This window comes from Topomyia yanbarensis, chromosome 1 (genome assembly GCF_030247195.1).
Source record: "Topomyia yanbarensis strain Yona2022 chromosome 1, ASM3024719v1, whole genome shotgun sequence".
In the NCBI taxonomy this organism is placed as follows: Eukaryota; Metazoa; Arthropoda; class Insecta; order Diptera; family Culicidae; genus Topomyia; species Topomyia yanbarensis.
In genome coordinates this window covers 30,767,804-30,791,411 of record NC_080670.1, presented here as the reverse complement: position 1 = coordinate 30,791,411, position 23,608 = coordinate 30,767,804, and the positions used below count along the sequence as shown (strand labels likewise).

The window sequence follows — 23,608 nt, the reverse complement described above, 5'->3', positions numbered from 1 at the left end:
TCCAATAATCTCATCTTTCATGGATGTGTCGAAGAAAACAGTAGATTCAGAAGTATTTATGAAATGCACACGGTTGGGATTGTAAGAAGAAGGGTTAATATTCTGCGCCATGTAGTCAAAGTACAGGGACATGAAACGGGTCTGAGAATTGAGCTCAACAAGCCTTTCGAAATTTTCAATCACGACCGGGTTCAAGATATCGCATCGAATGAGCAATCGATATGAGAGTTCCCAAAATCGATTTTTCAACGGGAGAACGCCCGACAGCACTTCGAGACTCATCGTATGGGTCGACTGCATGCACCCTAAGGCGATACGCAAACAACGATACTGAATTCTTTCGAGTTTGATGAAATGTATGTTCGCGGCAGAGCGAAAGCAGAAGCATCCGTATTCCATTACCGACAGTATCGTTGTTTGATACAACCTAATTAGGTCTCCTGGGTGGGCACCCCACCATGTTCCGGTTATTGTACGAAGAAAGTTGATCCTTTGCTGGCATTTCTGTTTCAGATACCGAATATGGCATCCCCAAGTACCTTTCGAGTCGAATCAGACCCCTAGATATTTTACTGTGAAGACCTGAGCGATAGTTTGACCCATTAATAGGAGCTGTAGTTGTGCTGGTTCACGCTTCCTTGAAAATACAACTAGCTCAGTTTTCTCCGTGGAGAATTCGATACCCAGCTTAATAGCCCAAGCAGACAAATTGTCCAAGGTATTCTGTAATGGTCCTTGTAGAACGACAGCTTTGGGTCCCGTAACAGACACCACGCCATCGTCTGCAAGTTGCCTTAACGTGCAGGAATTGTCAAGACATTCATCAATGTCGTTGACGTAGAAATTGTATAACAGGGGGCTTAGACATGAGCCCTGGGGAAGGCCCATGTAGCTAAATCGTGATGTCGATAAGTCACCATGCGAAAAATGCATGTGCTTTTCCGACAACAAGTTTAGTAAAAAGTTGTTTAAAGTCGCTGAAAGACCATGCTGGTGCAGCTTCTCTGAAAGAATGTTGATCGAAACTGAATCAAAAGCCCCCTTAATATCTAGGAACACTGATGCCATCTGCTCTTTGCTAGCATAGGCCATTTGAATTTCAGTTGAGAGCAACGCAAGACAATCGTTCGTCCCTTTGCCTTTGCGAAAGCCAAATTGTGTATCTGACAGTAAGCCATTTGCTTCGACCCAATTGTCGAGGCGGGATAGGATCATTTTCTCGAACAACTTCCGGATACAGGATAGCATTGCGATCGGACGGTACGAATTGTGGTCGGAGGCTGGTTTTCCTGGTTTTTGGATGGCGATGACCTTCACTTGTCTCCAATCGAGTGGGGCAATGTTAGCCTCGAGAAACTTATTAAATAAGTTTAACAAGCGTCTCTTGGCAGAGTCTGGCAGATTCTTCAACAAGTTGAATTTGATTCTGTCTGGCCCCGGAGCTTTATTGTTACACGACAAGAGAGCAAGTGAGAACTCCACCATCGAAAAAGGTGTTTCGTTCGCGCTATCGTGAGGAGACGCGGCGCGGTAAATCTTCTGTGCCGGGGCGGAATCCGGACAAACCTTCTTGGCGAAATCGAATATCCAACGGTTTGAATATTCTGCACTCTCGTTAGTACTGTTTCGGTTTCGCAAACGCCGGGCCGTGCCCCAAAGAGTGCTCATCGATGTTTCTCTCGTTAGTCCGTCAACGAACCGGCGCCAGTAAATACGTTTCTTGGCTTTCATCAAACTCTTCATTCGCGTTTCTAATGTCGCATATTGTCGATAGCTAGCGGGTAACCCGTCGTCCCGGAAGGTCTTATACGCGGCGGCCTTCTCCGCGTACACGTCTGAGCACTCTTTGTCCCACCACGGATTAGGAGAGCGTTTTTGTATGTTCGCGCCGGATACTGGCTTAGTCTGAGCTTGATTCGCGCTGTCGAGAATCAAGCCAGCCAAAAAGCTGTACTCTTCCTCCGGAGGAAGTTCTTGAGTAGATTCGATGTTGTCGGATATCGCGGCAGCATAGCTCTTCCAATCGATATTTCGTGTGAGGTCATACGAAATATTGATTGTTTTTAATGGCCTTGAGCCGTTATTGATTGAGACTATGATCGGCAGATGGTCGCTACCGTGGGGATCAGGGATTACCTTCCACGCGCATTCTAACTTTAGCGAGGTCGAGCAAAGGGATAAATCTAATGCGCTTGGGCGCGCTGGTGGGGGAGGAATCCGTGTCATTTCACCCGTGTTTAGAATTGTCATGTTGAAGTTGTCGCAAATATTGTGAATTAAAGAGGAACGATTATCATCATAAAGGCAACCCCATTCCGTACCGTGAGAGTTAAAGTCGCCTAAAACTAGTCGCGGTGCAGGCAGGGATTCTATGATGTCATGTAGCCGGCGATGCCCAATCGCGGTGTTGGGGGGAATATATATGGAAGCTATGCAAAGATCTTTGCCTTTGGTTGTTACTTGACAAGCGACAACTTCAATACCTGTTATCGAGGGAAGGTTAATTCTGTAGAAGGAATAGCGCTTTTTGATCCCCAAAAGCACTCCTCCATAGGGGGTGTCTCGATCCAGGCGAATAATATTAAAGTCGTGGAAGTTGAGATCTATGTCGGAAGTTAACCAAGTTTCACATAATGCAAATGCATCGCAACTCAAATTATTTATTAAAATTTTGAAGGAATCGATTTTCGGGATGATACTTCTGCAATTCCACTGTAGAACAGTGATCAAATCCGTGACCTCGTTCGATGAGTTAGCCATCGAAGGATACAATCGCTGAAAGGAGGGGCCATTTAGCAGTCAACTGCTTCAAAAATGTTCTTACTGTAGGGAGAAAAGCTAACATAAGACTTTTAATAGGATCAGTAATATTGAAAGTTTTTATTATCCAGTCCACTATGTCCGAGAGTTTTATAATTCCAGTGCTGTGATTACTCTCGAACTGAAACAAAGGAACACTTGGGATTTTTGATGTTCCTGGAAGTGCTGGGAACTCCGTCTCTGAGCTTAATCCTCCGAGACCAGGAGCTAATTGCTTCGGTTTGGTTGCAACACTTTTAATACATGTCACTTTCGGAGCCCCGTCAAGGGACACCTTCTGGCCTTTACAAGGAACTTTACGAGAGGAAATGTTCCTCCTCTTCCTATAAATTCTAGGCACCCTAGTAGATGTTCCCTCTTGTGGGTTACCAACCTCGCCCTCGTCAGGAGGCAAGTGAGTATAGATGTTTGCTGAGGATGGTAACGTAGCATTCTTTAACATTTCTGCGAAAGAATGTTTGGATCTTCCCGCAAGGGAACGTTTCAGTTTATCCCCACGTAGTTTGTACGCGGGACATGCCGAGATATCATGCAGACTCTCCGCACAGTAAGGACACTTTTCGGCTTGCTTGCTGCACGAATCATCTAGATGATTCTCCCCGCATTCTCCACAGCGGGCCTTATTGCTACAATGGGTGGCTGTGTGACCCAGTTGTTTACACTTTGTGCAATTCATGACCCGCGGCACAAACAGACGCACAGGCAGACGAACCTTGTGCAAGAGGACGTAATTTGGCAAAGCGGTACCAGCGAAGGTCAACCGATAAGAGTTTGATTGGGGGTACGTTTTTGAACCATCCCCCGCAACTACTACTGAGTGCAAACACTTGCACTCGAGTATTTTCACTGGCTGAAGTAAGCGGTCTCTGAAACGGCCAACCCCGTACTGCAGCAGATCCTCGCATGTCAAACTGTCATCGGTGACAACGCCTTCAGACTGTACTTTCACAGCTGGAATATACACGTGATAGTCCTTCGTAAAGTGCTCGCAGCAAGCAATATCGTTTGCCTGCTTTGAGTTAGTCAGCACGACCCTCAGCCTGTCTGAGCGGACCTTTTTTATTTCGATCACAGCCGAGAACCGTTCCGTTAGGTCTTTTGAAATCTGTAATAGATTCAGCGATTTTGTTTTGGGCCGAAAGAAGACCACAAAGGGACCGGTCGAGAGCTCTGGATATCGTTTGGGTCGGGGGAGAGCCTTAGGAGTCGACTCGATCTCCATTTGGCCATCCGGGGAGGAAGCCATCGACACCGTCAACGCACGGGGTCAGCACCCGCGCAGACGGGAAAAAGCCGTAAATGTATCAAAAAGGTAGATTTCACTTATCTGTATACTCGTTTCCCACGACGCACCAGTCCAGCTTAAATAGCTGGTTATTGTTCAATCCTCGCTTTACGAACAAAAGGTTGAGGAATGTGGCCTAACGGTTAACACACGCACAAAAGAAAATAAAAGTCCAAACCTCGAAGAGGCAGAGAATGGCAAAATAACCTTGAACGCGGATTACTGCACTGTTTTTTTTTTCCAACAGACCGAAAACAAAACACTTCTATCTCGATCGAGCGATGCGTAGAGACTGGGCTTTGCTCCTTTGTTGGAGCCTCCCGAGCGACTTCGATGACGAGTAACCAATTTCCTACCTAATCCGTTCTACTTCTCCTGTTAGCTGTGGCGGAGGACAATCTTTGTTCGGCTTATCCCCCACAGCGAGAGTGGCCGGTGCTCATTGGTTTTATTCGTGAGCCAGGGAAGTGAAATTCCACACCTATCTAAATCAACAAAATGAGAAAAGTTCAGAACAGTGGTGGTGAGCATTATACCGTGCCAAAACAAAGCACTAAACGGTGCTGGTGAATCTATTTTGGCAATTGATACCTCGACGAGTTACTAAGAGAATGAAAAAGTTTATTCTTGTCTCATTTAAACTCAGCAGGTAGGCGTGATTTCAATTTATACCCGTGTTTCTATAAAAGTATTCCAGGTCAGCAAAATTCTCCGGGTGAAAGCCTCACCGGAGGTGGCAACCCTAGATCTGAGCAGCTTGGAGACAATCTGCCCCAACATACCCCAACCCATAATACTGATCCGTATAAGCCGCTGTACCGGTGTTATCGTCTTTAGGAACCTCTAGGACAGCAAATTTAGTAACTGGCCGTCGTAGTACTCCTGTTGCAGTTTTCAACATGGTTTGGCATCCCTACATCGGATGATCGATAGAATTCGGTCATGGATCCATCTGTTTCGAGCTGCCTGCCCGATGATAACCACTAAGTCACCTGGTTCTGGTGTCTTAGTGTTCTCGAACCACTTTGTACGCCTAGCGATCGTGGGATTCCTTTACCCAACGCCGCAAAAATTGATCAACCATATGTCTAGTAAGCTTCCAATTAGTGCTCAATGCTTCCGTCGGTTTGATAAGATCTTGCTCCCATTGAATCACTCTATTTGAATTCAGCAGTAGCAAGTGGTTCGGAGTTAGTTTTTCTTTATCGTCTGCTTCTAAGGAGATGAAAGGCAACGGACGTGAACTGACTACTCTTTCTGCCTCCGTTATTATGATAGCAAAGGTTTCCTTCCTCCGGCTCTTACAGGTACTAATGGTTACAAAGGCTATCTTCACTGAACGGACAAGTCGCTCCCACGAGCCTCCCATATTCGGGGCATATGGCGGATTTAACAACCATTTAGTGTTGACATTTAATATTTCAGCTAGCGGCGGACTGATTGACGGACTCAATCTGCGCTTGGAGCTCTCGATTAGCGCCTTGGAAATTTGTGTCATTGTCGCTATATATTTCAAGCGGTGATCCACGCCGCACTACGAGGTGTCGAATAGTCATCTTGCAGGACTCTGCTGACATCGAATGTACTACTTCCAGTTGAACGACGCGCACTGACAAGCACGACTTCTCTCAACTATTTTTCATCGTTCTGCAGCGAATCGGCATACATAAGCTATCGGTCGAGGGAAACGCTCTCATTTCGAGAAGGGTGTTCACTCTATGAAACAATCAGATGGCTGTGTCCGGTGTACGAAGCATGGTCGCATCTCAGGGTCCATTTGCGGCGATGTGCGTTTCAGGACTTCTGGACCAGCTAATTCTCATTTTCTGGCCTTTTCGCCACATCCGCTACGTTGAACTTTGTTGGAATCCAACGCCACTCATTGGGATTTATTATGGAAAGAATTTCGCGTACTATGTAAGTCACGATCTGCCGGTAACACCGGTGATCGGAAAGAAAACCACGCTAACACCGTTTTAGGATCTGACCAAATGAATCTACGAGAAATTGTTAGTGAATGATGTTACAGAATTGGTCTAGCTCACCCAAATCTCAAGAAAGAAATCTCACGATTCACGTTTATATTTAATGTATGGGAGAAGAAAAGCAAAGTGCACTTACCTACATCGCTGATGGATCAGGTGGTCATCATCCGACCGGTGCCTCATGAGTCTGATATCGCCGTGTCGTCACGCAGGTTCAGACGTCACTACTTTCCATACCAATCCTCTTTCTCTTTGACTCCCAGAAACACAGGTGCACTTTCCTTTCGACCAGCTGTATCCGCTTCCTCTTCTGCGAACACGACCCCGAAACACTCAGCTGGCGGCTTTTCCCGGTCGCGCCACTTGCTTGAATCACACAACGCTCCCCAGATTTCACTCTTCGCACGGTTCCGTCTCTCCTCCAGAACGTAGCTCCTCGTCCCGGTCACGTTCTCTGAACACAACCTGCTCACTCGCTCACCAAAGCGATAAAATGTCCCGAGCACTGTCTAAGGCAAAGGGTGTTTAGTCTCTTTGGCCATGTGCTGACAGTCCCGAGTTCTCGTCGCCGACAACCACGAGGCGACGAATTTCACCATCACGTAATCAGCCAAACGTTCCCCGCTGCCTTGCCACCGTACAACGTAACCTGGCGGCTACCAGAAAGACGAGCACCACCGCTTCGCCTGCGCCACGAGCATGGCCGGCACCAGTAAAAAAAACGAACTTCATCGCCCGCGACACGTACCCTCACGGTGTGCCAAAAAACGACGAAGAGCAACACCAACAGTCGACCGTCCTCCTTCGACTTTTTCCCTCCACTGCCTATTTTTATTTTCTGTCGACCATTTTTCCGGGGATTTGTTTTCAAGCAAATTGTTGCCTTCAAGCGGGCCGTCAAATGCGCACCTCTTGCAGTGCACGCTAATCTTTTATTTGTGTTTTTATTTGACCCGATAGACCGGGAACCTGGGATGATGTTGTTTCTTACGATTTTGAAGCAGATATCGTGTCTACGCACCCGACCACAAAGTAGAGAGAAATGGCGTAGCCAACGATCCCAGTTTGACATGGGTGGATCGACTACACCAGGGTGTTGGCTGTGTCAAAAACCCCTGCTGCAGTCACTAATGCTTTTGAATTGCAAGCTATTGCATTCAGGATCAGTTAGAAAGGACTGGATAAAATCCTATGTCCATTCAGATTCGTACAAACTTCCTTGAGCTCTCGGTCTCGCGTACGAACAAGGAGAAACTGAAGCGTTCTCTTGGGAGACGCACTGTGCAATCTCTTGCTGAAAAGCTAGAGACCACCGCCATAGACCAAGGAAGGCTTAAGGCGAAATTCCCTTAAGGGGTCACCGAATGTAACAGATCAAGAAAGCGCTGCCATAGAGTCGAAGCCAATACCTCCTGATCTTGGAAATTCGAAATTGCACAAAGAGGTCCCTTTCAGGGACACATAGAACAACAAGTTTCTGAATAATTCAGCCAGAGATTCAATCTAGTGCTGGACTGATGTAATGCTCAGATGTCGTGAACTTGATATTTACATCTTTCAACATTTCCAAATGGCACCTTCTTGCAGCGATCGTATCCTTCGATGGCTAATTCATCGAACGGGGTCACAGATTTGATCACTGTTCTACAGTGGAATTGCAGGAGTATCATCCCGCAACTCGATTCGCTTAAACTATACATAATTCAAAATGTGACCCATTTGTATTTTGCGATACATGGCTAAGCTTATACGCTTGTATAGAGATGAACCCTACGGAGTAGTACTTTTAGGGATCAAAAGTGATGACTTTTTTTGAGTTAAATTGCCCTCGCTACAACTAAAACAACAAACTTAGATTACGGCCATAAAAAATAGATTACGGCTAATTATTCAACTATCGATCGTCAAAACCTACCTACCTACAATAGGAGCGAAAATAGCGAACATATGTCCTGATCTCTTAGCACCACTACGCAGTGGACGTCATCAACCAAACAGTTCCGATTTTTCTTGATAACATAAATAACAACTAAGTGGGTATAGTCATCAATAAATAAAACAAAGTATCTAGATCCGTCCCAGGCGACCACGGTGCACCGAGTCGGTCGGTCTACAGACATTGGAGCGAATACACTCCAATGGTAGAATTGCTCGTTCATGAGTCCCGTTAAGTGACTCTATACACTGTTTGTCAGGAGCACATCCATAGATTTTCGTATTTCCACTCTGGCCCATTTCACTCAAAGCATCCATTGCAGTGCCATCCAATAAGTCTCATGTTGTCCAACTTATCCTCAAGGTCGTACAGATTTATTCGTAAGTGATCTATTTATTTATTTATTTTTCACACATTTATTTTTTTCACACTGAGTCAAAACGTCTCACACTAATCAATTCTCTTTCAGTTTTGTTCTGGCCGTTTTCAGTATTATCCTTCAGATTCTTCCACTTTCAGTTCAGTTGTTAAATTCCTCCGAATGAGACGATGATAACGTTAACCACAAATTGCACGTTTTCCGGAATAAAGTCCACCCATGTAACTCGAATGACTGCGTGCAGGCCGGGTACCTACCAGAGATGTTTTTGATCAAAATATAAAATTTGTTAAAATTGTACATACCACTTACTTTTCAATTGCTTCATGAAACCATTTCTGGCTAAGATTCCAGCTTGAGGGCAGTCGGTTTTGCCATAACAAAGACAGAGTGAAGGCTACGTTCGAAATTCGAGGTCGCTGGAGTCCAAGCTCAGTAAAGTATACCTTTCTTCAAATCAAGTTCAGCAAATATTTCGACAGTTTACCTGGCTCATAATCGAGCAGCAAAGGCTGCCTTGCGAAAAAAGATCTCTTCCACGCAAAACGTCTATCGGTACATTTCAGTTTCAACTAAAATAAAAATCGAGTGAGTTCTCTTCGAAAGCCGAATCCGAAAGTGACATTTATTCAGATATAAAATAACAATTCATGGTGCTGTATGAAAATCATTTCCACAGATAAATACAAGGGTGTCAGCATCCGGAGAAATCTTTGTAGCTTTTATTGCGTAAATCTCTCTTAAAAGTTAAAAAATAAACCTTTTTCCCTGCTAGCTACCTACAACACTTGGGTGTACCCCCGGTAATGGCATAATGGACTTTCGCGGCGTTTGGCGTAATATTTATAGAAAAAAAAATTGTTAGGTTAAGGGACGTTTGATGTAATTCACATTTGATGTAATGGACGTTTGTCATTATGCACTTTTGCCATATAAAGTTTATTGACGTCTATGAGAGATGTTATTCGATTAAATTCCACTATATTTAAAAATCAGTGTTGATACTAGTCTACACCAATGAAGTACAAGTCGTAGTTGAAATACGTATTTATTATAGCAAGGAGCATATGTATTTTGAAATGCAAGTTTATCTGGGTAATGCAGGGTAGATTTTAAAGTACATTGCAGCTTTTTATAATATAGTGGAATTAAACCGAAAAATGTCTCTCAAAATAGCTATTTGTGTGAAAAATGGTAAGAAAAAAAAACTCGAGAACTTTACACTACGCAAATTTTTCCCTTTAGTTTTCAGTAAAAATTTAGGTCAAAACTATTTTTTTACCATGGAGGAGAAAGTTTTTTAAAACCACATTTGTGAGTTAAGGGCACACTAGAAACAGACTTAAAATCTTACAGGCTAATCTTTTGTTTTCTGTTAGTAGGAGTCGAGCTTAGACAGCATAACTATGAATCACTCAAGTCTACCAACATGCCTCCAGGATCGCGAGACAGCAGAAATTATTTTACACAGTTATAAATATTCCACATACCATACTCTGATACTGTTTGAAATTTGAGCCAAATTAGGTATCTCAGATCTGCAAAAAGTCTCTAAATATTCAGGAAAGGTACATCTGTAAAAGGTTTTTAGAGCGCGTCATGCATTCGTCCCGGAAACATCTGCTCATCCTAACCCATTCCGAAAGCGAAAGTCTGAAATTCTTATAAGAAAATTCAAGCTCGATACATTTATGCAGGACGCAAGTTAATTTGATTGGATCCAAAAAAGTTGTTCGCATTCTGATGCAATGATATCTGACTGATAGTGGCAAAGGGCCTAACACACTAATGCACAAATCCATTTTAATCACAAGGAAGAATCAACTTTCCCTACTACTACGGGCACCTTCTACCTCTGCCTATCAGTCATGTGCCAATCTATCGTAACCAGTTATAATTTCTACTTTCACTTAAAAGGGATTTGTTTAGCATTATGTAGGGCACTTTTCCGCATCAGTCACACACTAGTTCTACTACATGCTAAGCTGTTTGGATCAGTTCAAATCATTTTCTGGTTTTTTAATTTTTAAGCGCACAATTTCCGTTAAGACTTTCAGAATTACTTATTGGACGTTAGAAATGCCGCCTGGTGATGAAAATCGAAAACCGTGGTATTTCTTCATCTATATAGAACATACAAAATACATGATTCGGATTGTCACTAGTTCGACACTCGAGTATCGTTACGAACAGCGACAACTGCGATAATCCTAATCTGTTGTATTATTGTCCGCTATATTTTTTGTGATTTTTTTCCATATATACTTAATCCGATGAATAGGTAAATGATGACCAAATTTGAACCTGTCTCAGGGTGGTATGAGGAACAAAAAGTGGTACCCAGGATCGGGAAAGGTAATTTTTCATGGGTTCCCTGCTCACTTCTGTATATTTACCAGTTTTTAAGCATCGGTAGTAAATATACCGAACGGTTGGTGCAAGAACAAATCTTGAGCGTTTTTTCAAAACGTCATATCTGCAATGAGTTACGCTCTTTGTTTACTTTCTCTTTCGATTTTTACGGCGTCACTATAACACTTTTCACTTATTTTACAGTACAGATCGAAAAACGGTGGTTTTAACTAGCATATTATGCAGAGTTGAGGGATAAATGTTAAAATGACCGAATTATTAACAGAAGAGAAAGTAAACAAAGAGAGTAACTCATTGCAGATATGACGTTTTGAAAAAACGCTCAAGAAATATTCAAATAAAGTCTTCGAAATGTCGTGTGATAGAAGCGTGTTGAATTCTCTAATAAATCGTTCGCTCAATAAACCGATCTACAGTCTGGCGGAGCGTTTCTTTGTCCGTCGCCTTTAAGTACCTAGCGTTAACTTATGTATTTCGCAGTCTTCCGAAAGAATGCTCCATCCATAACCTTTAAACACCTGACTTGGAATGATATTAAAGGCAAATTTTCATCAAACTTATATGTAAATTTCACTGAACTATAGTGTTTTGGTGCTTCATATTGAGGGCATTACTTTTCGGTTAGATTAATCAGACAAATGCCCAAAGGGGGCAAGACTTCGCAAAGGGCGCCAGAAGGCCACTACGCTGCCCATGATCGCATATTTGTCCCGTTTTCTATGGGATTTCGTATCTTTATGGGACTGATTTGCGATCATGGGCAGTACGGCTCTGGCAAGTGGGGAAGTACATTGACTTTTAGTTCTTTTGAGCAGAGGTGTCATTTGATTAAGTTGTTTGTACTTTTCTGCAGAAATGTCATTCCACCATCCTGTTGAATGGCCATCGAAGATCCCGTTTTACCTCAACTCAAGTTTGAAACTAAACCTGGTTGTACTTCTCGGAAAGGGGTTGAATGTGGCAGAAGTAATATTTCGGGTCGAGACCATAAGGCTGAAAATCATAAGGCCGAATTTTCATAAGGCCGATTCTATAAGGTTGAAAAATCAAAAGGCGAAATTACAAAATGCAAACTTTTTGCAAGGCCTAATTTCGTTTGTTCTCTATACGCATACTCCTAATAATTGAATTTAATTGAATAGAAAAAATCCAATGAGAAGCTAGTTATAATTTTGGAGCGAAAAGGTAGAAAAGTCGCAAAAAATTCTTATAGCAGATGTCTGAGAAATATTTATAGACATTGAAAATTGATTCAATTATCATCTTGTGCCAGAAGCGGTATTTAATTTTTAGTTCTTCCCTTTGGATAAAAGATCAGCGAATGTTTGAAATCGGGAAAGTCGATTTAGCCACAATCATTGGAGGTGGTACCCATCCTCCTTGCCCTTTCTGGGATAGAATAGAATGAAACCGTGTTGTGTGTAGCACCCCGATCAGAAACACATAACAAAAATATTTCAAAACTATATCTCGCATTGTAACTTGTTATAAATTTCTGTTATTTTAACTACTGTTACAAAAATTGTGTTCTGCTATAATCTTGTTATTTCATTTTGATCGGGACTTGTTGATGGATTTTAAAATAATAGTAAGTAAGGTCATGTGGTGAAGTTACTTAACTCAAGGAACTGAAATGATGTAAGCGGATCCCCGCAAGCTAACATGTGATTTTTGCGTATTCCCGGTTTACTCAAACATAGAAATTGATTCCTTCTTTCAAACATGAGCAGTTCTTTGAATGTTCACGCAAATAAATCATGCCAGAAAAGTTGTGAACTTCTTGTCTGCCCGGTATACTTAAATATAGCGGTTTATTCGAGTTTTTTGAATTGCATTAAAATTGAAATTGATGCATATTTCTGGATTTTAATTTTCTGTGGGAGTTTTCTGCGCTTTGGTATTTTCTGGAGATAAGTTTTCTGGGAATTGGTAATATCTGTAAAAGGTAATCCGGGAAAAAGCTGCAGCATTTTATTTGCTAGGAGATGGCTTTCTGGATAATGTTATAGAATCTAAATGTAGATATGCCAAACGACCAATTATGCTAAATTAAAATTTCCTGAACATAATTACCCTCAGCAGTAGCACGGTTTAAAATTATGCCAAATGGTCTTGCCTCTCGCACAGTTATTTCTTTTTCCCTGTAGATGAAAATATATGTCAAATAACTTTCAGTGTGACAACTTCTCAAAATTATACCAAAAGTTCGTTATGCCAAATGACCCTCATTTTACGCAAATTAGAAAGTATGTTAAATGACCGTTACCCTTGAGATGAAAATTGTTCTGCCAAATGTCCGTTACGACAAACGACGGACATTAGAAATATACCAAATGACTGTTACCCTGGAGGTAAAAATAATTCAAATGACCATTATGCCGAAAAATCGTTAGGCGAAATGTCTGCTAAACGCCAGCAGGAGTAAAATGAAAATATCATATTTATCTTTTCTATTCTATATAATAACGTCACATAATAATAACGTTATATATGAGTATTAGGAGCCATAGTACTCAAGGAAGAGCAAGGATTTGAAGTAAGAAAGTTTAGAAAAGCGTGGAGAAGGGTCATATGAGCAAGCTAAGAGTTTTCCGGCTACTTAACTCTTTGTCTTCTGCAACGCAGGAGTCAGGATCTTTTGGCATTAAATGCGAATCACCTGAGTCTGCGGACAAGCGTAAAGTCACTTTAATGACTTATGTTGTCGGAACTCTAAGCTTGCTCATATGACCCTACTCCACGCTTTTCTAAACTTACAATATAAAAACCTGTTTCAATCCACCTAGTGGTGCAATTGTGCCTTTCTCATTTATCCAAACTATTATTTAATAGCTGGTTCGTACAATATAACATTATGGAAATTTCTTTCATTCTTATTACACTTGGTAAGTATATATAAAAGCACCTTTTTGCATTCATCGCGGTATCATCCACAATCCGTAACTCCGGAGCCGGAAGTCGGATAAAGATGGAATTTAATATCAGTTTCCGGGGACGCAACACCTTTCATTTGAGACTAAGTTGATCATATCGGTCCAGCCATTTTCGCGAAACCAATATAACCGTTATTCTGAATTTGGACGCTTCCGGATCCGTCGATGGTGGCCAGTGTGGCCAAAGAGACTTTGAATGACTGTTGGTGACCTAGATCTACAAATTCAGCAGTTGTGTTTACATTTTGGAAAAAAAATCACCTTTTTACATTTATCGTAGAATTCGTTAGAATCGGGATTTGCTGCGTGATCGTGCGTATCACCCTGTAATTCAGGAACCAGAACTCGGATCCACACAAAATTCAACAGCAGCTGATGGACCTTTCATTTAAAATCAAGTTTGTCAAAATCGGTTCAGAAAATTCCGAGAAACCGATGTGGACAAATCAACCATTTTTTTTAGTAACCATACTCTCAACTCTTTATCCGGAAGATGTCGGTTGAAAATGAAATTCAAATTAACAAATCCGCACATACACACACATACATACATACATACATACATACATACATACATACATACATACATACATACATACATACATACATACATACATACATACATACATACATACATACATACATACAGACATACATACACACATACATACACACAGATATTTTGCGATCTCGGCGAACTGAGTCGAATGTTATATGAGACTCGGCCCTCCGGGCCTCGGTTAAAGTCAGTTTTTGGAGCAATTGCATAACCTTTCTATATGAGAAAGGCAAAACAATAATATTTAATTAGCTTAATCAGCATGAGTTCAATGTTATCTTCATGTGATTATATTTTGAAATGTTGGTGGAATAGGTTTGAAACGTATACGGGGTGGATGAAGGAAATGCGGGCGTGAGGGTGGTCCAAGGGGAGGGGAGTGATGAAGGAGGGAGGTGTCCGGGCAAGGTGGGTGGGAGGGGCGGCGACGCAATACTCAACTGTATATTTTGCCGTCCATTTGAGACTTGGTTTGAGAAAATCGGTTCAGTCATCACCGAAGAACCGATGTGACTTTAATTGTGGAATATGCCCGAAATTCCGGACTTCCGGAATCGTCGATAGTGGACAATATATTCAAAGAATGTTTGATTGGCAATCAGTGATCTAGATCTGCGAGTAGAAGTAATTTGGTGACCATTTCAATAGTTTTTAGCCTTTGAGGTATTACGATTGTACCGATTTATATGGGAAATTCCAGTGTATCCTTACTAACACCCCTGTAACTCCGTTGCGTTGCGTTGCGTTGTGACGATGATTTTGGCGGATTGCACACTGACTTCATCATGTTTGACTGCTGATTATCTAATAAGAGTTGCTTAGGAAGTGGTAAGTAGGAATTCATACCAATCCGACCCATATTAAAATCTCAACAGCATGATAGCCATCATTGCCGGCCGCCCCCATCTCCATCGTTCACGGGGAAGGATAAAGGATAAGGTAGATGGGAAGTGTTGATGCTCCACCTACTTAACGGAAGGACGACGATTCATCAGACTCTTCCATAGGTGTCGCGGAGTTGGTGGTTTGGAAGGGTATCAGGTCTAGGATTCGCTCCAAGCAAACGATGCGACCTGTAAAGCATGTTTTATTAGGTAGTTGTTTAGTTAGTCTTCGAGTGCACGATCACTCGAAAAAGAGATGATCTTGTTTAGTTTTTGGTTATTTTTAAACTCTGGGCAGCCGGCTACCGAGAGTATACTATGTTCCCTAAACAAAAGCAATTTGAACTCCACACGGCCGACCGTGGGAGTATTGCCTAGAAAAGCTAATCTTATCCGCGTAATGGGCCGGATCACTATTTATTGCAACAGTATTTGGACAGAATTCGCTACTTCTTCTCTACGATATATTTATTGGCTTGAAAACTACCGAGTGATAACACATTATACAGGCAAAAATAGCGAGAGATGTTATAAATCAAGGAAAGTATTTCTTATTTTCCATATCGGATTGTTTGTGGAATACAAGTATACGAGCGATAATACCGAACACTGAAGGGAAATATAAAGGATTGTTAACCTGATGCACGGGCTTGTTAGCAATAACGGAGCTTTAAATTAGGTTCATAAAAACAGACGCGGCGAATTTTCAATACGTATTGAGCCGTGTTCATAGATACTAGTCAGATTAGTCGTATTGGGGCTAATTTCCGATCAACTATTCATTTTTACGGCAATGTTTTCTCGACTAGATCTGTTCGCACCCTCTCATTCTGTTCGCACCCTCTCATTCTGCGGTCTAAGGACCAAATGTCATCAATAGACTTAGACTCGCGTGGAGGCATGAGATAGGAAACTTGTAAGAATTTTGCTATCCCACCGTTTGACTACCAGAATGGATGGGAGAACAGTAATACTAGCAAATACCGACTACCATAAGAGCGGTGCAAATTTGAACGAGTGACGTAGAGTACTGCACTGAAAAAAGGACCAGGAGTGCGATTTTACGAAGTTTTAGCTTCCGATGGCCCTACATTTTCTGACAAAGTGAAGTTCTTGAATGTTGAGATTTTTATTACTGTTTAGAAAAGCAAAAGTATCATAAAGCTAGTGTCAGGCCTTCATGAGACCTCAAGGAGTCACTTTTGGAGGTATTCGTAAATGTAGATTTGTCAGTAGACGGTTCCAAATATAATAGAAAAATACCTAATTTAACACAACTACAGATCACTTGCAACATAAAAAGCTTTTTGTGAAATTCGACAGCTCCATCTTAGGCCAATTCAATAAATTTCCTACATGAAAGTTTCCATTTTTTAAAAACGGTTTTTAAACCAAAGCTTTGGAAGTTAAACCTTGGCGTGGAAGTGCCGGTATATTAATATATTCTGTTACTTAGTGTAGAATTAGATTTCGTCATTTACGGCTAATATACAACCGCCAGAAGAAACTTAAAACGTTGGTACCCAATCAAGAAAGGCGAATCAGAAAAGGTGAGTATATGTCAGTGATTCACTAAATACAGACTGGAAAGAGGGTAATATGGAAAACCTTAAGGTCCGTCCAGATTAAGTCTTCGGTACGGAGCAAAACGTCGGCCTAGGAACTCCTAGCATGTTGTTAGTCGCCTCTTACGACATGGGAGCAGTTCCCAGAGGTTCTATTCTTGGTTGAAATAGTGCAAAAAGATTTCAGCCCGCCGGACACCACACGGCTTCTTACTAACACCCCTGTAACTCCGGAAGCAAAAGTCAGAACCGAATGAAATTCAGCAGCAGTCATTTGTATTACTGTATCTTTCATTTGAAATCAAGTTTGTAAAAATCGGTAGAGAATTCGTTGGGGAATGGGTGTGATATTAGCTTAGGAACTTGGCGGGTTCCCCGGGGGCGTCATGAACCGTCATAGGTGGCCAATGTGGTCAAAGCTGCTTTGATTGATCATTAGTGATCCAGACCCGCAAACTAGAGTAATGTTACATCAATTTTAATATGTTTTACATCGTTTGAACATCATGGTGGTACCAGTTTATATGGGAATTTGCTGTGTGACCGCACTCTTCAACCCGTAACTCCGGAACCGGAAGTTGGATCAACTAACAATTCAATAGCAGCTTATGGGAGCGTTATACCTTTCAGATGAAACTAAGTTTGCGAAAATCGGCTTAGCCATCTCTGAGAAAATTGTGTGAGTTTAAATGACACACACACATACACACACACATACACACACACATACATACATACACACACACAGACATTTGCCGATCTCGACGAACTGAATCGAATGGTGTATGACACTCGGCCCTCCGGGCCTCGGTTAAAAAGTCGATTTTTACAGTGATTGCATAGCCTTTCTTTATATGAGAAAGGCAAAAAGGAAAAAGATTGACTCACTCTAAGTCGTTAATAAAACAAGAAAAAAAATTAAAAAGTTATATATGAGATATTGCCTTCTTTTATCACTGATAGTTCTATAGAAATACTAGCTAATACCCATCGCGCGTTGCTGCGACTTTCAACGAAATAGGAGGAAAACACAATTTGTTCCAAAGCGCCTTCTGGCGGGCAGATAATCCTCAACCAATAGCACACAAACACGCTCCACAACAAATGTCTACTATGTACAAATTTTTACAGCAATCGGTTATATATAGAAGAAGATAGATCGTCGCTGTTGTGCTATTTTATGACAAACGCCATTTTGGGGTAAACTGAGTTAGATATGCCACATTACTTGTCTAAAAATCTCTACAAAGTGGCGTTGTCAGAATTTTGACATTCTGCTTGGTTACTGAGATATAGCGAGAAACGTGTTGAGAATTTTTTTTTAAATGAAAAGTCACTTATAGTGAGGTGCGATTAGTCGTCTCACGTCACACGCCGCGCAGAATAGGGCCGAATTAATGCGATTTTCGACTTCTGAAAACTTGAGCGCTAAGTTGGTAACAAGAGAAATTGCGGTACAGTAATTTTAGCAATTGATTATTTGACATATTTTTAATTATTCTTGAAGCTCATTTGATATTTTTATCCATTCAAAATGTGGGTGTACGTTTGAATATTACCTCTTCGACATTTTGTCTTTTGAAATTAATTTTATTAGAATTTGGGGCTGATTGTATTAATCTCAAATGATGTCTTCTCCAATCAATCAATCAATCAACAATAGCACAATGTGAAATAATCGGCTATAAAAAGTTTTCCTTACGAGTTTCGGCTTTTTGAGTTTTCGCCTTTTGAGTTTTCGCCTTTTGAGTTTTCGGCAATTTGATTTTTCGACCTTTTTAGCATTAGGCCTTTTGAATTTTCGCCTTTTGAAAATTTCGCCTTATTTATTTCTGCCTTTTGATTTTCAGCCTTTTGATGCTAAATCTGCTCAACTGCAAACTTTAGTTATGGGAAAATTAAGGGTGAAACGATTTCGCGCTTCCGGGCGATCATTCTAACTATTTGCTTTTTTAGGTAAAACATTTAGTAAAATAACACATTTTATCGTTTCCTTCACGAAAAATAGTTTTGTTTCCGACGATAAATTTCGTGCAACGTACACTAAATATTTAAATTTACGAAAATTTTCATTCATCAAGTCCCCATGTTTTTAAGACGTGGAACGAAGAAACCAACTATTTACAATGCACGAAAAAGCTTGGTTGCCGAAAACGATGAACCGATTCGTGCATTTTGTAAACGTTTTCGTTCTATTTACGAATTTATTCTTTCAGTGCAGGGACTTGTTCAGAAAAAGGAAGCTAAAATCCACTTGCTACCATAATGAACCCAGTGACACCGGGCCACTCTCGCTGTGTAAGATCCCAAGTAACAATTTTGGTTTTATAGCACACTACCAGTGCGTTCTAAGTTTTAAGAAGTGCCTCAAGAGTGCCATAAAACCTCAATTGTTACCGAAGATAAGCAGAAACGAACCTTTCTCTCCTCTACAATTAATCGCCACGAAAAGCGATACAGATCGGACATCTGCTATGAAGGAGGTATCTACCCAGGTTATTCTCGGGGATTACCTCGAATAGTGTACGAGTTATTAGTGATTGAAAAATGTTCAATTTTATAACTTCAATAGTTATCATAACATGAAAGAAATAAGGGTCGATTAATTTTCGCTAAAAAAGCGAGAGAAATTTGTCGAACTAATTATCCTTTTCAAATAAATTGCAATTGCTCGAAACATTTATTACACAAAGGAACGTTACGCCAAATGTCTATTAAGTCATATGTCCTTGTTTCTAATGAAGAACCATTGTGCAAAATGTCCCTGCTTCTCAATAAGCATTACGCCAAACCGATTACAACCAAACGTTCACTATGCCACATGCGGTACACCCCTACACTTTCATCTGCCACAAGTCTTCCAAAAAAAAAACGCTTGCGACCACTATTCGATCAGGAACAAGAGGTCAAACAGCGTTGCCCCAAACATGAAACGATCCTTAAATTTGTGTTTTTCGTGCCAGAGGAAAAAGAACCCAGTCGTCCAAATCTCGTCCTAACCTTTGTTCATGGCGCGTTTCACACGCCTTATCGAAGCTCTTACAGACAAACAAAAAACTGTTACTATCCTAAATATATATATAAATGTAATATCCTAAACCGTTCGCGCACTAATAACGCGCCTACTTTCCGCACTCAGTTCTCACGCATTCACCCACCCTATTTGCACTCACTTTACATCGCTTATCTAGTATTACTTCCACTAATTAGACATTAGACGTAACTTTCCGCTAAAACCAACGCTGCGCAGCTTCACCCAGGCACCCTCACCTCACCCCAAACCCCCTTCAATCTCCAACCAGACGACGTGCTGCACCGAAAGATGAGGTTCCTCCGAATGAAGAAGAAAGAAAAAACGAATGGTTGAACATTGATACGGGCTTTTCTATCAAGCTAGTAAACGATTAAACATCATTTCACACTCCCACACAAACGTGAAAGCGGCGGCAGCGGTGGTGGTGGTTTTGCCCATTTGTCTGTCCCCCCTACTCTGCTGCTTCTGTTTTTTTTTCTACGGTGCCCGAATGGCATGCTGTAAATTGGTCCTCCGTCGTCATCCCCGGGCTGGCTGGGGTTATTGGTTCTTCCGTACCCGTAGGAACGCATTCGCATCACCACCAACAGCGTTGTTCGTATTCGCATTCACATCCCGGGTGGAATCCTCGACGAAACCATTCGAATTACCATTGGTGTACGCCGCTTTTGGACCGGATCCGTTCATGTAGATCCCCCCGTTGGCAGCTAGCTTGCGCTGGTGCAGCAGCTCGTTGTCGTCCAGGATCGGCTGAAATGAGGGGAAAGATTGAAGGTCAATTTTGGGTTGGAAGTTTAGAATTTATGATAGAATCGATTAGTGCCGGCTGAGCACAGCTGAGTTGGTGGTGGCATCAATTACCAACAAGCTACTAATTACCAACTGCAGCAGCAACTGCGTAGAATACAGCAGCGCCTGAGAACTAGGTAGGTAGGTTGGTACTGGTTTATACATTGGATCAGCAAAAAATCCTCGAACTTGAACGGCATCGTCGAATTAATGAAGTGGTTTGACTTGGTAGTAGCGAACTGCAGCAGCAACTGTTTAATTGTTTGTGCTAGTTGTTTTGAAAGTCAGCATTTCTGATGTTGCCCAACATTCGAAAATCTGGGAAGCGCTTCCTTCCCAGCCATGCACCGTTGGAGTCTACTGTCGTAAGCACGCATGTGTGTGCGTGTGGGTCCGATACCAACTTCCCAACTAAAAGGCTTATTGATTCGATTGAGTGATCAGCGAGTTGATTGCTAGCAGAAAATTTACATTGCTAATCCGTCACAAAAGAGCAATTCATACGCGGTCAGCCTGATGTTCCGAGGATTTTACTGTCGACTTTGGGACTGATGTGCGTGTTCTACCCGACCAATTGCGGAAGTGATTGTTTATTAAATGTGCTGTTTAAGCAATCGGGAAATTTCCACTCAAATCAGATTATAATTCGCCTAAACACAAATAATCGGATTTGATAGCAAAGTGACCTTCATGACGACCATTTGGCTGCTCTTACTGCCTGTTGTTTGTCAGGCGACTTTTTTTTTCTTCAGCCGAATCACTTACTAAGCTCGGTTCCCTAAGGTCATATTTACGCCACGAACGTCAATTTTTACTTTTCTGGGAGTGGCTCACAACGGCGTCCTATCTGAAGCGAACGGACGAATAAAGCTGGTGTCTGTTATGGCGAAAATTTGACTTCGCTTTACGCAGCTGTAGACAGCTATAGCCAAATATTTCGATGTGAATTTCGATATTATGATCGTAGTAGAGTAGGATTGGATCAAATAAGTGTGGGGGTGCCCTGTCAAAAAAAATGCGGACGAACATGGTCAGGCGATTTAAAAAGTTTGACGTTTGACTTAACTCGCCTGTGCTAATTGCCCCCAGGAACAAATGCAATTTGCGAATGCCATTTAAAGGTAATTTCAATACTTAGACAAATTTTCTGGCGGCTGAAATGGACTTGGTTGTTTTTCGCGTTTTTCAAACATGGCGGTTCATGTTTGGCTTAAGCATAAAATTGTTTTTTAACAATTGGCATGTTCTCGCATGAATTTTGTTTGTTTCGTGCACTTCATTAAGCCAACGAATGTGGGAAATTGTGGAATCATGTGTAAGTATAGTAGAACAAGATCTTTGATCTAAATTCCTAATGAACTTCAGATTGTGGTAAGTTTTGGTGTGCAATATCATATTCACCATTAAATCTTCCTATAGTTTGGTGGTGTTTGTGAGTAGATAATGAATCCGAAAATAAGTATTTATTTGTATTAATTTATAAGGCAACTAAAAGCGATTAAAAAACGCGTTCCGTGGGCGATTTAAAGGCGAGTAGGGCGGCCGAAAAATGACGGCGGCGAATCGCCCAAATGTTGCATTTGAAATAGCCCCCAAATTGCCAGCAATTTGCTGGCAAATTGAAGGGCAATTTGCGCATCCGAGTTGGCAAATAGCCCCCCGTTAGCCAGTAACTAGCCCTTTTTTGACTGGGTGGTATAGGGCATTATCTTAGCTATGTTATTGCAGAGGTCGCTCATGTTGTGTGAATTAGATACACCCCTGTCAAAAAAATGCGGACGAACATGGTCAGGCGATTTAAAAAGTTTGACGTTTGACTCAACTCGCCTGTGCTAATTGCTCCTAGGAATAAATGCAATTTGCGAATGCGATTTGAAGGCAATTTCAATACTTAGACAAATTTTCTGGCGGCTGCAATGGACTTGGTTGTTTTTCGCGTTTTTCAAACATGGCGGTTCATGTTTGACTTAAGCTTAAAATTGTTTTTTGAACAATTGGTGTGTTCTCACTTGTATTTTGTTTGTCTAGTGCACTAGCGAACGAATGCAGAAAATTGTGGGATCGTGTGTAAGTATAGTAGAACAAGATCTTTGACCTAAAGTCTTAATAAACGTCAGATTGTGATAAGTTTTGGTGAGCAATACCAATTTCACCTTCGATTCTTCCTATAAGTTGGTGGTGATTACCTACTATACTGGTAAGTATATGTGAGTAGATAATGAATCCGAAAATAAGTATTATTTTTAATTTTCATATTAGGCAATTAAGGGCGATTAAATGGCGTGTTCCGTGGGCGATTTAAGGGCGGGTTGGGCGGCAAAAAATGACGGCGGCAAATCGCCTAAATGTTTCATTTGAAATAGCCCCCTAATTGCCAGCAATTTGCTGGCAAATTGAAGGGCAATTAGCGCATCCGAGTTGGCAAATAGCCCCCCGTTAGCCAGCAACTTGCCCTTTTTGACTGGGACGATAGAGAATATCGTTAATTACTGTCATTCCGGCTGTTACCGTCGATCGGCCATAATAGTAACGGCATCGTTTAATTTTTCGTGTGTTGTTCTGCGAAAACCCATCTTTTGTCCTTAGTACAGCACATCTAATCAATGTAAAAAATGTTGGTTTTTTGATATTTCTTTTTTTAAACAAAATACGGGCATCAATATGAAACATACGCACGATAGGTCAGCCGTTTGGGGCACTATTGGTCAAGCTATTAATTTCAATTGAAGACTTTCAGTCATTTCCCAAAACTTCACTGCGCAAACCATTGAATCGAGGCCGAAAGCGACGTAAAGCTGCGGTTCACACTGATTCAGTGATGGTGAAGTCTTTACGACCTGAGCAAGCAGCTACAGCTCAAAAAAACCAAAAGTTCCCAATCTTGAATAAAAATTTGCCGCAGAAAAAAAACAAAGGAGAGGCAGCAAAACGGTAGAAACAGATGAAAAAAGAATTATTTAACAGGAGAAGAAAAAAAGAATCCAAAAAACTGCTATGAAGCGCAAGCATAGTCGTCGCGCAGCTAAGCAACACCGTGAGCCGGAATGCACAACTTCAATTCCACAC

At 41.5% G+C, this 23,608-nt stretch overlaps 1 protein-coding gene across 1 annotated transcript in view; it reads right to left on the bottom strand.

Annotated features, from left to right (window-relative positions):
* Window positions 1-8,994: 8,994 nt before the first annotated feature.
* Window positions 8,995-23,608, bottom strand: part of LOC131677238 (elongation of very long chain fatty acids protein AAEL008004) — a 163,670-nt gene continuing 149,056 nt past the window's right edge. The window contains exon 8 of the mRNA XM_058956959.1: window positions 8,995-20,503. Within this exon, the coding sequence (XP_058812942.1) occupies window positions 20,294-20,503 (210 nt within the window). The 3' untranslated portion in view covers window positions 8,995-20,293. The remainder of the gene's footprint in view (window positions 20,504-23,608) is intronic.